The 13,429-nt window shown below is 39.5% G+C and overlaps 1 protein-coding gene across 1 annotated transcript in view; it reads right to left on the bottom strand.

Moving 5' to 3' along the window:
* KDM5B (lysine (K)-specific demethylase 5B) overlaps positions 1-13,429 on the bottom strand; it is an 85,347-nt gene that overhangs the window by 21,345 nt on the left and 50,573 nt on the right. Inside the window, exons 8-14 of the mRNA XM_011990514.1 lie at positions 12,245-12,403; positions 10,212-10,331; positions 7,872-8,030; positions 6,774-6,955; positions 4,076-4,238; positions 1,851-1,970; positions 134-328 (exon numbers count right to left, since the gene is read on the bottom strand). Coding sequence (XP_011845904.1) covers positions 134-328; positions 1,851-1,970; positions 4,076-4,238; positions 6,774-6,955; positions 7,872-8,030; positions 10,212-10,331; positions 12,245-12,403 — 1,098 coding nt within the window. The remainder of the gene's footprint in view (positions 1-133; positions 329-1,850; positions 1,971-4,075; positions 4,239-6,773; positions 6,956-7,871; positions 8,031-10,211; positions 10,332-12,244; positions 12,404-13,429) is intronic.

Here is a 13,429-nt window from a genome sequence, read left to right as displayed (position 1 = left end):
ATACTACATCTATTACAATGGCCTCAAAGAAAATACGCTTTAAAAAGACTGCTTTAAATGATATTAAAGTGCGTAAGAATTTTACTAAATAATACCCAATGACAACATGCAGTTGGATTTCCATAAGCCTTACCAATTTACGGACAGTTTCCCTTAAAGCTTTCTCATCCTCAATCATAATGGCCATGTCTTTCTGAACAGTTGACGCCACTACAACATCTAGTACATCAGCCTTGGAAGCCATCTTGCAGATCATCTCATCGTGGGAAAACACACAATATCGATGAAGCGAGCGATAATGCTCCACACACTGTCGGCCTAATGGCAGCTGTATCAAAAGATGGAAAGAAAAAAATAACATTCATCTTTCTTCTATCTGCAAACACCTCTGACCCATTATCATCAAATTACCAAACATCACACTATGGGTCTTAATACGTATCATTTACCAACCCTAAAACCAGACTCTGGGCCAGGTGGATGGCTCACACCTGTAATTCCAACACTTTGGGAGGCCAAGCCTTGCATGAGTCTAGGAATTGGAGACCAGCCTGCGCAGTGTGGTGAAATCCCATCTCTACAAACAAATATTAGTCGGGTGTGGTGGTGCACGCCTGTAGTTCCAGCTACTCAGGAGGCTGATGTGGAAGGATTGCTTGAGCCTGGGAGGTCAAGATTGCAATGAGCCATGATTACACCACTGCACCCCAGGTTGGGTGACAGAGCGAGACTCTGTCTCAAAAAATTTAAAAAAACAACACATCAGACTCGTAAGATTCCTAGCCTAGGCCCTAGGCCTTATTTATCTTTGCATACCAAAGATCTATAATGTTACATATCTTAATTAAAAAGTGGTTTTTTTAAAAAAAAGACCCAATGTATTAACAATGTATTAGTATCTACAACAATGTAGAATCTAATTAGAAGTATGACCTTATATATTTCCTGAAATCGTTGTGCTGAACTGGTAAGATCAACCTACTTCAGGGAATAATACTCCAAAAAACTACATAATGGAAAATAAGTATAGATAGAGCAAGTACCATTATGACAAAATAATAATTCATTAGCTTTAACAACACTTAATCTAGATCTTTTTAGGTGAAAGTGTTAATACAAATATAAAAATTAAACTTTACAACTAACTAAAACCAAATGTGTCCTTAAATTGCTGTACTGTAAATAATTTAAGCCAGTACTATACAAAGTATAGCCTTTAGACTGGAATTATTTATCAGTTTGCAATCAGATGCTGAGCTTCAGCCAGAATGTAAATCAACAGACTCCTTTCTTTATCAAGAAAATCTTGCTACAAAAGAAAACACATCAGCTGAACTAAGCAGTATGCTTAGGTAATTCATGCTTGATTTACACTGTGGTACAAGTGCTTTATCTCATTGTGGACTGGTAAATAATTTGCAGACTGACTATTTGAGCAGTAATGGGTCAAGGCAACTACCCGTGTGACATTTATTTATTTTTTTGAGACAGAGTTTCAGTCTCTTGCCCAAGCTGGAGTGCAATGGCATGATCTTGACTCAATGTGACCTCCACCTCCTGGGTTCAAGTGATTCTCCTGCCTCAGCCTCCCAAGTAGTTGGGATTATAGGCGCCCACCGCCACGCCTGACTAGTTTTTGTATTTTTAGTAGAAATGGGGTTTCACCACGTTGGCCAGGATGGTCTCAAACTCCTGACCTCAGGTGATTTGCCCACCTTGGCATCCAAAAGTGCTGGGATTACAGGCATGAGCCACCATGCCTAGCCCACATGACACTTTAAAACATTATATTCAATTTCCTCAAGAAAAATAATAAATTTGAAAAGGTTCACTAAATTGCAATTACATACCCAATCAACAGTGCAGAAATTAACAGCCTCAGCAAAATTAAAACCCTGGTTAAAACCACTGTGGTAGGCTCTTGGAAATGTAATCACAAACTCCCCAGCACACTGATTAGTTCGGTAAACCTAAAGAGACAGAAATTGAAGATTTTTGAGTTTCTTAAAGAGTGACATTGTTACTAAAACCAATCTGGACACAGACTATTAGATAATTTCCAAAAAAAGGCAGCTTTCTGAAATTGAGCCAGAAGAAACAAATTACTATAGTAGAATATCACCTAGCGATACTAATTTATGTCACAAGATGGAGCAGTATCCCAGACTACCAAAGTTGATTAGTATCTGAACACAAAACAAAAATGTGGCCATATTAAGATTCAAAGTATAACTTGTAAAAACAGCTACAATTAAGAATATCCTAATATATTATTATTACCCCCAAAATAAGTATCTTCTACCACCAATTAAAGAAATCCCACTCTATTTCAAGAATCTCATAACATACAGAGCTCCTCCTCTTTTGGAACTCAAACTTATCTCCCATCATTCCCTTCTTCCTACCACCACCCTCACCCCAAAAGTACCTATAATGCTCTAGGCACACAAATCCTTACACTGGGCTTATTATTATATAATAATATTAGATTTCCTTTTCAAGCCTCTATATTTCTACACCAATGCTTACCTAGTGTATGGTCCCCCAGAACAAAAGCATCAACATTCACTAGGATGGAAATGCAAATCATCAAGCCCCACTCAGACTAACAAAATAGCAGGATCAGAAATTCTAGGGGTGGAGACCAGCCATCTGTATAGTAATACGGCCTTCAGGGTTCTGTTAAAAGACCCATCACAGGAACACCATATCTTCTACCTGGAATACTTCTCCTTCTTCCCTAACTCTGCCAAACATGTGATAATTTATCAGAGTTCCAGTTCCTACTACAGATGTCATCTCATTTATGAGCCCTTTCTGATTCCCAATAGAGTTATTAGATCAGTCTCATAGTCGGCACCACTGTCAAACGAAACCACCCTTTGATTATCTGTATAAGCATTATCTTTTACCTCGTATTGTGAATCCCTAAATGCACAAGGAGTTCATTCATCTATCTCTGTAGGTCCAGAATCTAACCCCAGGAGGTTTGCTCAATTATTAAAGAACCAGGGTCAGGTCTCAATTAAAGTAATCTACTCTTAACAAATTGGAAAAAACAGTCAACATAAGGAAAGAAAAATATCAATGAGAAAAATAACTACGAGAAGATGGTGAGATTGTGGTGCTTACTGGTGATTATTTTCTAAGCTATGGTCTATGCATAATTTATAATGCCTCAAATAAAAATCCTTTCTGTTGTCTCCACTGACTAGCCTATGAACCCAAAAGCATAAAATTTAGGTCACAACAAGTTCAAGAATTCACTTTAACATTGTAAATGTATCACTGACATTTGATTTAGCTAAGATGGACTCTTCATACATTTCAATATGGCCTCCCGAATATCTTCAGAGTATTCTCCAAAAGGAAGCCAGTATAGTTGTGCACCACATAACAACATTTTGGTCACAGACAGACCACATATCAATGGTGGTCTGTAAGATTATAATACCGTATTTTCATTGTACCTTTTCTGTTTAGATACAATTAAATACACAAATCCTTACTATTGTGTTACAGCTATCTAAGGTATTCGGTACAGTAACATGCTGTACAGATTTGTAGCTCAGCATCTATACCCTATACCATATGGCCTAGATGTATAGTTGGCTACACCATCTAGGTTTATGTAAGTACACTCTATGAGGTTCACATGACAATGAAATCACCTAGCAATGCATTTCTCAGAACATATCCCTGTTGTTAGGTGTCACTTCATTTAGCAACCTCTAGACTTTTTTCGGTCTAGACTGTGAACCCTAAAATACAAGCTCAAGACCTTGAAATAAATTTTCACATACAAATATACTAAAACCAATGAATTGCAATTATTATTTGCAAAGGAAGGCTGTTTAGCAATCTAGTTACTAGCTGCAACAAATTAATTTTTATGGTATCTAAGGATCCAGTCCCACTGAGTAAATGTACAGTACCGCAGCAAAACAGCTGTTTCTGCTATCAAGTTATGCTATGGAAAACACAGAATCAAATCAACATCATAAAAAAGTGAATAAAAAGGAAAAAGAAGTGGTAAATTAAGCTTGAGTGGCAGAAGGATTAACCCAGAACATACAGGCACTTCATGAGTCATCAGGGTATTGGGGTTCATGATGGTCACAAGCTGATGGAGGAGATCTGGCTGGGACACAAAGAGTTCTGGAGCTAGTTTCTTCATTACATTTTCTAGCTGCTCAGCAGCATACCCTGGGACTCCATACCAGGTTTTTGGCTCACCCCTGGAAATAGATTATAAAAATAAATCAATCTGCAACACCAACACAAACAAAATGGGTTACCAGTTCATATTTTTCAGACTTGGCTTTGTAAGACTACGCTACAAAGGAAACCGCAAACTGACAAAGTATCATTAGAAATGTGAATGTGGGCCGGGCACGGTGGCTCACGCCTGTAATCCCAGCACTTTGGGAGACCGAGGCGGGTGGATCACAAGGTCCGGAGTTCAACACCAGCCTGGCCAACATGGTGAAACCCCATCTCTAACAAAAATACAAAAATTAGCCAGGCATGGTGGCAGGCACCTGTAATCCCAGCTACTTGGGAGGCTGAGGCAGAAGATTCAGTTGACCCTGGGAGGTGGAGGATTCAGTGAGCCAAGACTGCACCATTGCATTCCAGCCTGGATGACAAGAGCAAGACTCCACCTCAAAAAAAAAAAAAAAGAAAAAGAAAAAGAAAAAGAAAAAGAAATGTGATGTGAACATATGTAATACATTTTCCCCCTTCAAGTATGAATGAACAGAAGACTTTCCATTTGAGGTCCCTCTCCCCCCTCCCATTTTTATCTGATTCTTTAGAAAATGCAGACACCTAGAATTTCTTTTTTTTCTTTTTTTTTTTTTTGAGACTGAGTCTTGCTCTGTTGTCCAGGCTGATGTGCAACGGCGCAGTCTCGGCTCACTGCAACCTCCGCCTCCCAGGTTCAAGCAATTCTCCTGCCTCAGCCTCCTGAGTGGCTAGTATTACAGGTGTGTACCACCATGGCCAGCTAATTTTTGTATTTTTATAGTGGAGACGGGGTTTCACCATGTTGGCCGGGCTGGTCTCGAACTCCTGACCTCAAGCGATCCACCCACCTCAGCTTCCTAAAGTGCTGAGATTACAGGTGTGAGCCACCGTGCCCAGCCGGTATCTAGAATTTCTAAGAATATAAGGTATCGTATTCACTTCAGGATATGTTGTTACCACAGTTTCCTAAAGCAACTGACAAGGGAAGGCAACTCGCCATTTTTCTTTTCCCTTGCCCATTCTGGCAGACTAGGTTAAATCAAACACTAATAAGGCAATTAGCATTTCTAAGGAATTCTTATTCTTCAAAGGACTTTAAATTATCAAACAATTTATCTGTATCATCCCTGTGAGGTATGGTAAATATAATCTTCATTTTACAGCTGGGAGCAACTGCCTAGGGAAGTAGAATTAATTCTATACATATATATGCCAATTCTCTTTCTTGTGGTACATCCTCAAATTCCTTGTGTGAGGATTTGAGTGAGTTATAGATTTTCAAATATTTTTATATTTAGAAGAAAAATAGAGAAGAAAACAGATGTGAAGAAATGGCTTGAAGAGTTTAAAAAGTAAAGAAGCCCAAATATCTGCACATCCCTCCCACCTTGCCCCCTCAATGCACACACAAAGATAAGGCTCACTCTACTGTGCGTAGTGATACCTGAATTCAGCACAACAAAAGAGGCTGGTCATCACACAGACCTAGAGGACACTGTGGTACTACTAAAATTCACACTTCTCCCAAAAGGGTATCCAGGCTACCACTGGCCATCAAATTCTAAGTAAAAGTAACTTTTACTTAGAATATGCTTTTTCTATAGGTAAAGACTTCTTTTTGTTTTGAGGCAGAGTTTCACTCTGTTGCCCAGGCTGGAGTGCAATGGCGGGGTCTCTTGGTTCACTGCAACCTCTGCCTCTCGGGTTCAAGTGATTCTCCTCCCTCAGCCTCCCAAGCAGCTGAGATTACAGGTGCACACCACCACACCCAGCTGATTTTTGTATTTTTAGTAGAGACAGGGTTTCACCATATTGGCCAGGCTGGTCTCGAACTCCTGACCTCAGGTGATCTGCCCACCTCGGCCTCCCAAAGTGCTGGGATAAAAGGTGTGAGCCACTGTGTCCGGCCTAGGTAAAGACTTTTTTACTTCAGATAAAAACTACCCTTTCCCCCAGAAATACGTTGTTCTTGCAAAGTAGAGTGTGTGCTATTTCAGGCAATTCATGGATGCTCTAGGAACCTTAAGAACCACTGTCTTACCCAGGCACAGTGGTTCACGCCTATAATCCCGGCACTTTGGGAGGCTGAGGTGGGCGGATCACCTGAGGTCGGGAGTCCGAGACCAGCCTGACCAACATGGAGAAACCCTGTCTCTACTAAAAATAGAAAAAATTAGCTGGGTGTGGTTGCGCATGCCTGTAATCCCAGCAACTTGGGAGGCTGAGGCAGGAGAATTGCTTGAACCTGGGAGGTGGAGGTTGCAGAGAGCCGAGATCGCGCCATTGCACTCCAGCCTGGGCAACGAGCAAAACTTCATCTAAAAAAAAAAAAAACAAAAAAAAAAAGTCTAGAGAACCACTGTCTTAACTTGTCAGGACGCCTGTTCTAATAGAAGTGAAAAACCTTAGGGAAAAAAAAGTAGTTCATTACTCTTTAGACACAGTTAAGACACATCTGCACTGAAAAGGGAAGTTTTCCTATCCAGCTTGCATACTATTCATGGGTTCTTTTTGGAACTTCTCACCAGTGCAAGTAGTTAATTGAATAGCTCCAGTGGTCTTCAATATGCCAGCAGAATGAAGAAAAGCACATTCCCACATACAACCAAGGAAGTTTCATGCCACATATATCAGCAGTAATATGTGCAAGGACAGACTGCTCCATCACTGGCATGTTGTTCAAATTCCAGCCACTATCAAGATACTCCTAAAAATAAGAAGACAAAAGAGGATAAAGGTTTAGCTATATAATGCTAACATTTTACAACTCTGTTTCAAAAGGCCAGCTAAAAATATTCTCCTCCAAAATAAAAAAAGAAATGTGGAAGAAGAGGGGCCACCATGCTGACCTTCTAGGATGCTCAGAGATTTGTTTTGCCCAGTTTTGAGCTTTGTGTAAAGGGATTTATACAGCATATACTTTTGTATCTATCTCTTTTTAAATATATATAGAGGAACATAAGCCATGAGTCCACTTTAACAAAGTTCAAAATCAGGCAAACTAATCGATAGTGTTAGAAGTCAGGATAGTGATTATCCTGAGGGCATAGTGCTTGTCCTGAAAGAGGAAAAGCAGTGAAGGAGAGCAGGCAAAAAGGTAACTTCTGGGGTGCTAGGAATATCCTATTTCTTGTTTTAGTTAGTGCTGGTTACATGGGTGTGTTCAGTTTGTGGAAATTCATCAGGCTGTATACATATAACTATGTACTTTTCTGATCATATGTAATATTCTCAAAGAAAACTACCAAAAAAAAAAAAAAATCACACTTTCCTACCAAGATAGAAATAGAACTCTTCCTAAGAATAGTTCGCTAGTATGGAAAAAAAAACTCAAAAATACTAAAGTTCAAAAATAAATAGACCTGGTCTCAGTCCTTCAGGTTTTCTTCAGAAAGAGAAACCAAGGTTATAAAATCTGAAGGCAAAGGGTGGTAAGTAATTTTCCCCTATGACCACAATACAGGACATAGTTAGGACTAGAATTCTTCTGTAGGCTCTTTCTACTTTTCTTGAAATCATTAAAAATCTGGTAATTAAGGATTTGCTCAAAGTAATCATAAGTTACTTCAAGCCAATCAAACAGACTTTCAATACCTCAATTTCCAAGCCACTTATATGCCTACCTCTTCCTCGGGTGAAAGTTTGATTTTCCCATCTCGGACAGGAAAGCCACTGCCAAATTCCTTTGAGGCAATGTCAGCTCCATATTCCACTGTGACATCCTCCTCAATAGTGCTTACCAGTCTCCAAAATTCTTTCTCAACAAGCTCTGTGGGGACCATCTGGAAATACAAGGAATAGAAAAAATGAGTTCCCCCACAAACTGTCTGTGACCAATTAAGCTTAGTGATGGGAATCAAAGAACAGCACCCTATGGAAAAATTGTGTCTAGAATGTTCCATAATTGATCTTAGGCAATTCAGAAAACCTCTACTGTCTAAAAGGAATTCATGTTCCTCTATCACCAGCCATGCCACAACTGTAAAAGGGAGCCAAGGAAAGCAATTATTTATGACTTGGAGATATTTCTGTGTTTCAAAAAATGTAACATAAACTGTATAGTAATAATGGTTAGTTGTGTTTGAATAACGTATAGTACTGTACAGTTGATAATAGCACAGTAATAATGGTTTGTTGTTTCAATGATGCTTTTATACTTTGAGATGCTTTCAAATACATTACCTGAGTCCATCCTTTCATTCTTTTCACTGGACCTGTCTGAGAGCAATGTAGGCAACCAACACAAAAAAGACAGTATAGGCCAGGCGCGGTGACTCACGCCTATAATCCCAGCACTTTAGGAGGCCAAGGCAGACGGATCACGAGGTCAGAAGATTTAGACCATCCTGGCTAGTATGGTGAAACCCCATCTCTACTAAAAATTCAAAAAATGAGCCGGGCATGGTGGCAGGCACCTGTAGTCCCAGCTACTCGGGAGGCTGAGGCAGGAGAATGGCGTGAACCCAGGAGGCGGAGCTTGCAGTGAGCCAAGACTGCACCACTGCACTCCAGCCTGGGCGACAGAGCGAGACTCCATCTCAAAAAAAAAAAAAAAGACAGTATATAGCAGTGATCCCCAATGTCCCTGTGTTTTTGGCACCAGGGATGGGTTTCATGGAAGGCAATTTTTCCATGGACCCCTAGGGAAGGGCAGGGCGCAAGGGCTGGGAGGTGGGGGGATTAGATTCTCATTAGGAATATGCAACCTAGATACTTTGTATGGGCAGTTCACAATAGGGTTTGCCCTATGAGAATCTAATGCAGCTGCTGATCTGACAGGAGCCAGAGCTCGGGTGGTAACGTCTGCCCACCAATCACCTCCTGCTGTGTGGCCCTGTTCCTAACAGGCCACCGACTGGTACTGGTTCATGGCCAGGTGGGGAAGGGGTGGTTGGAGACTGCCAGTATATAGGATATGACAAAAGGAGCAATTTGTAGCAGCACACCCTTAGAATAAAGAGTCACCAGATTAAATGTCAATCTGTTGTTAATCTGGTGTAAATCTAGAGGCAGGTAACATTTAAACGTCTATCCCTCAATGTCCTCATCTAATATTTCGTCAAAATATACAGTTAACCACAAATAGAAGAGGTTACATGCAAGTCATCAGGATTGGTTAAGCAAAACATATTGGCAACTATAACACATATGGAAGTCAAGAGAACTGAAAATTCAAATGGAGTATAAATTTAAGTCCATTAAATAAGCAAACATTTTAAGTAACTAATAGCTGATGTTAGAGGTGTTGGGGAAAAACAAGTTCACTCATACATTGCTGGGATCCATAAACTGCTACAGCCACTGGGATGGAATGGGGGAGAATGACTCTCATCTGACTTCAATAATCATCCCAAGAAAATCATCCAATTAAAGAGTACTACATGCATTAAGGGTTTGCTGCAGTGCTTTATTAGTAGTGACAAAAATCATAGTTTAAATATCCAGAATTAAAGCATTACATTTTGGTGTACTCATTTGATGGAATATTAAATGCTGAATGGAAAATGCTTATGCTTCAAAGTACATAAAGGGGAATTAAAAATGGACTCATCCTGAAATTTATACTACTAACTTATGATTACATAACAATATACAACAAATGTGTTCCCAATGCATAGTACACTCCTTGGCACATAGCAGTCATTTAATACATTTTGTTAAGTATTGTTTATATTTGTTGGACCAAAACGATTGCTGATGATTTTCTTTATTAGTATTCTATTACTGGTGCTGTATGATCAGTGTGGAAGAGGTATCTTTAGAGAAATCCTAAAATAAAAAATTAGAATGCTTTTTAAAGTATTGTGAAATTTTAAATACCACAAAACAAATTAAAGGTTTCATTCTGCTTTCTGTGTGATAATGCCTAATAGAGTGAGGCCTCAACTAAAAATCCGTCTTCAGGTACACTTTTCTCCAAAAGCTATTAAAATCCTAAATCGAAGCAGTATATATGTACATACATGGACCGGCATGTTGAAGTAATCAGATTTGAACGCATCTGCCATTTCCCCAAAAGTACGGAGGGTATAGTCCCTGGCTGCTTGTTCAAAGCCAAATGCTTCTTGTGGCTTACTACATTCCTGAAAATAAAAAAGAAAATTATGATCTAGGTGACACTGAAAACACCAAGTATACTTGGTCAATCATCAAGCTGGCAGATAGAAAACAAGGCTTTGTGTATTTTACTGCTATGCTAGGTCTATATTATAAAAATAAACCTGCCTGAAAAATGTGGTTATTTTAATAAGCAAATGAAATACATTTTATTTATTTGCTAATGAGCAAATAAAATGTCAATTTTAACAACCACAACTTGGATAAATTTACATACTTATAAGAGGCAGGCTAAAGATTCGACTTCCTTCAAAATCAAACAATGTTTTCAATACTGAAAATGAGAGTAATAATGTTCTCCTGGGAGTTAAAAATTATAAAATCAACATACAATAGGTCAAAATAGAGATAAACCACTTGATGGAAACAGAATGGCTCTCAGGCCAGCAATATTTGATTATAATCTAATACTGGGAGTTAACAGGGGCAGTATAAGCTGCCTTAGATCTTCGTGAGCCAATAGACTTAAATATTCCAGATCCATTGATAAGGTCATCCCTATTACAAGTTATTAAATAATTTATCTAACATCCATGACCCCCTGCCCTGTCCCATGCTTAGTGATCTCCCATTGATGGAGACATCCTTATGTTGTAACATAGCTACATGGAAAGGCACTCAAACCTTTATATCCATGCTATACTTAAACCTCCTTACTATTATATTACAATTCAACCCTAACAAGGGTAATAGACTGACTGCTACATAATATTAATACAAAATAATCCTAATGGCTGGACGCAATGGCTCACACCTGTAATCCAGTCCTTTGGGAGGCCGAGGCAGGCGGATCACCTGAGCTCAGGAGTTTGATACCAGCATGGACAACATGGCAAAACCCTGTCTCTACTAAAAAATACAAAAATTAGCTGGGCATGGTGGTGCAAGCCTATAGTCCCAGCTACTTGGGAGGGTGAGATGGGAGGATCACTTGAGCTGGGGAGGCGGAGGTTGCAGTGAGCTGAGATCACACCACTGCACTCCACTGTACTCCAACCTGGGTGACAGAGTGAGATCCTGTCTCAAAAAAAAAAAAAAAAAAAAAAAAAAAACCTCAAAAAGATAATCATAGATCCTTTTCAGATTTTACCAATGACAGCATGCACTATTAAAAACATCAGTAATCACAGTGCTACATGAAAATGTCTCTACAAATGAAAAAAGCAGATTACTAAAATTACTTATATAATGTAGCTCCATTTGTTTAAAATAGAAAAAAGGCAGAATGAATATACACCAAGACATTAACAGTGGTTATGTATGCACTGTGAAAGCATAGCTCTACTTTTTAAGTTGTTCAGTGTTTTAATAATTCTTGCAAAGAGCATGTAATGCTTTTTATAAGAATTTTTTTTAAAAAAGATAGTTATTACAAATTATTTTCTGCCTCTTAACTACCCACATACATTGTGGAACTCACTTCTAAGACCTCTTTCCTATTCAGGTCCATCCCAGTTTTCTTCATGGACCTCATTACTGTCGACTGCCAAATCTAAACCTCAAAGGCAGGCCAAATGAGGTGGCTCAGACCTGTAATCCCAGCAATTTGGAAGGCCGAGGTAGGAGGATTATTTGAGCTCAGGAGTTCGAGATCAACCGTGGGCAACATGGTGAAACCCCTCTGTACAAAAAATACAAAAATCAGCCAGGCATCATGGCATGGGCCTGTAGTTCCAGCTACCTGGGGGGCTGAGGTGGAAGAACTGCTTGAGCCAGGGAGGTTGAGACTGCAGTGAGCCATGTTTGTGCCACTGCACTCCAACCTGGGCAACAAAGTTAGTCCTTGTCTAAAAATAAAATAAAAAATAAATAAAACTCAAAGGCAAAGAAAAATGCCCTAAAAAAATCTTCTAGTGTTACCTCTACCATTAATTATTACCTGAGCCAAACACTTAGGACACCTCCAGTCTCCCTTGGGAACATCATGGAGAGGTGGGATCAAGCAAAAGGTATGGTAACTGTCATCACAGCCATCACACAACAGTAGCCGGTCTTCATCATTGCCACTGCCACATAAGAGACAGACATACAGATCCACCTGTAGCAATAAAAATGGGTACAGAACAAAAGAACATGATCTATTATTTGATTTTCTAAAATTCTAGAAATGAAATGGATCTGAGGCATAATCTAGTCTCTACATCCTGCTACAAATGCTTCAACCTCTATAAAGGATATTTTAAATAAAAATGCTTCACTTTCTATGAAGGATATTTCACAATACCTCATGCATACCCAAATATAAGGTGGAATCTCCTAGCTTTCTCAATTGTCATATGTTTAAAGTTTGTTATTTAAAGTTTTTAGTAGGTTCCAAAACAACAAGATGCTAAGGTTACAGGCCAAGTGTGGTGGCACATGCCTGTAGTCCCAACTATTTGGGGAGTTGAGGAAGGAGGACTGCTTGAGCCTCGTAGGTCAAGGTTGGAGTGAGCCCTTATTGCACTGTTGCACTCTAGCCTGGGTGACAGAGACCCTGTCTCAGAAAAAAAAGAGAAAAAAAAGACACCAGGTAATAAATTACTAACCTAACCAAAAGTATAATTTGTGAAGGAAAATATAATTTTTCCATATTTAAAACAAAACTGTTTTAAAGTTCCTGGCACAGTGGCTTAAGCCTGTAATCCCAACACTTTCTGGGGGCCTGGTGGGACTGCTTGAAGCCAGGAGTTTGAGACCAGCCTAGGCAATATGGCAAGACATTGTCTCTACAAGAAATTTAAAAAAGAAAAATTAGCTGGGCATGGTGGTGCACACCTGTGGTCTCAGCTACTTAAGAGGCTGGGGCAAGAGGATCCCTTGAGCCCAGGAGTTCAAGGCAGCAGTAGCTATGATTGTGTCACTGTACTCCAGTCGTCTCTAAAAAAATAAAAATAAACTACCACTTTTAATTCTAATTAAGGGGTCATGGTTAAGAAGTTCCCCTAATGCCCAGTGATAAGGCATAGTTGTTACTTTTTTTTTTTTTTTGAGACGGAGTCTAGCTCTGTCACCCAGGCTGGAGTGCAGTGGCCGGATCTCAGCTCACTGCAAGCTCCGCCTCCCGGGTTTACGCCATTCTCCT

Source organism: Mandrillus leucophaeus, unplaced genomic scaffold (genome assembly GCF_000951045.1).
Source record: "Mandrillus leucophaeus isolate KB7577 unplaced genomic scaffold, Mleu.le_1.0 Scaffold38, whole genome shotgun sequence".
NCBI lineage: Eukaryota > Metazoa > Chordata > Mammalia > Primates > Cercopithecidae > Mandrillus > Mandrillus leucophaeus.
This window is presented reverse-complemented; position numbering and strand designations above follow the sequence as displayed.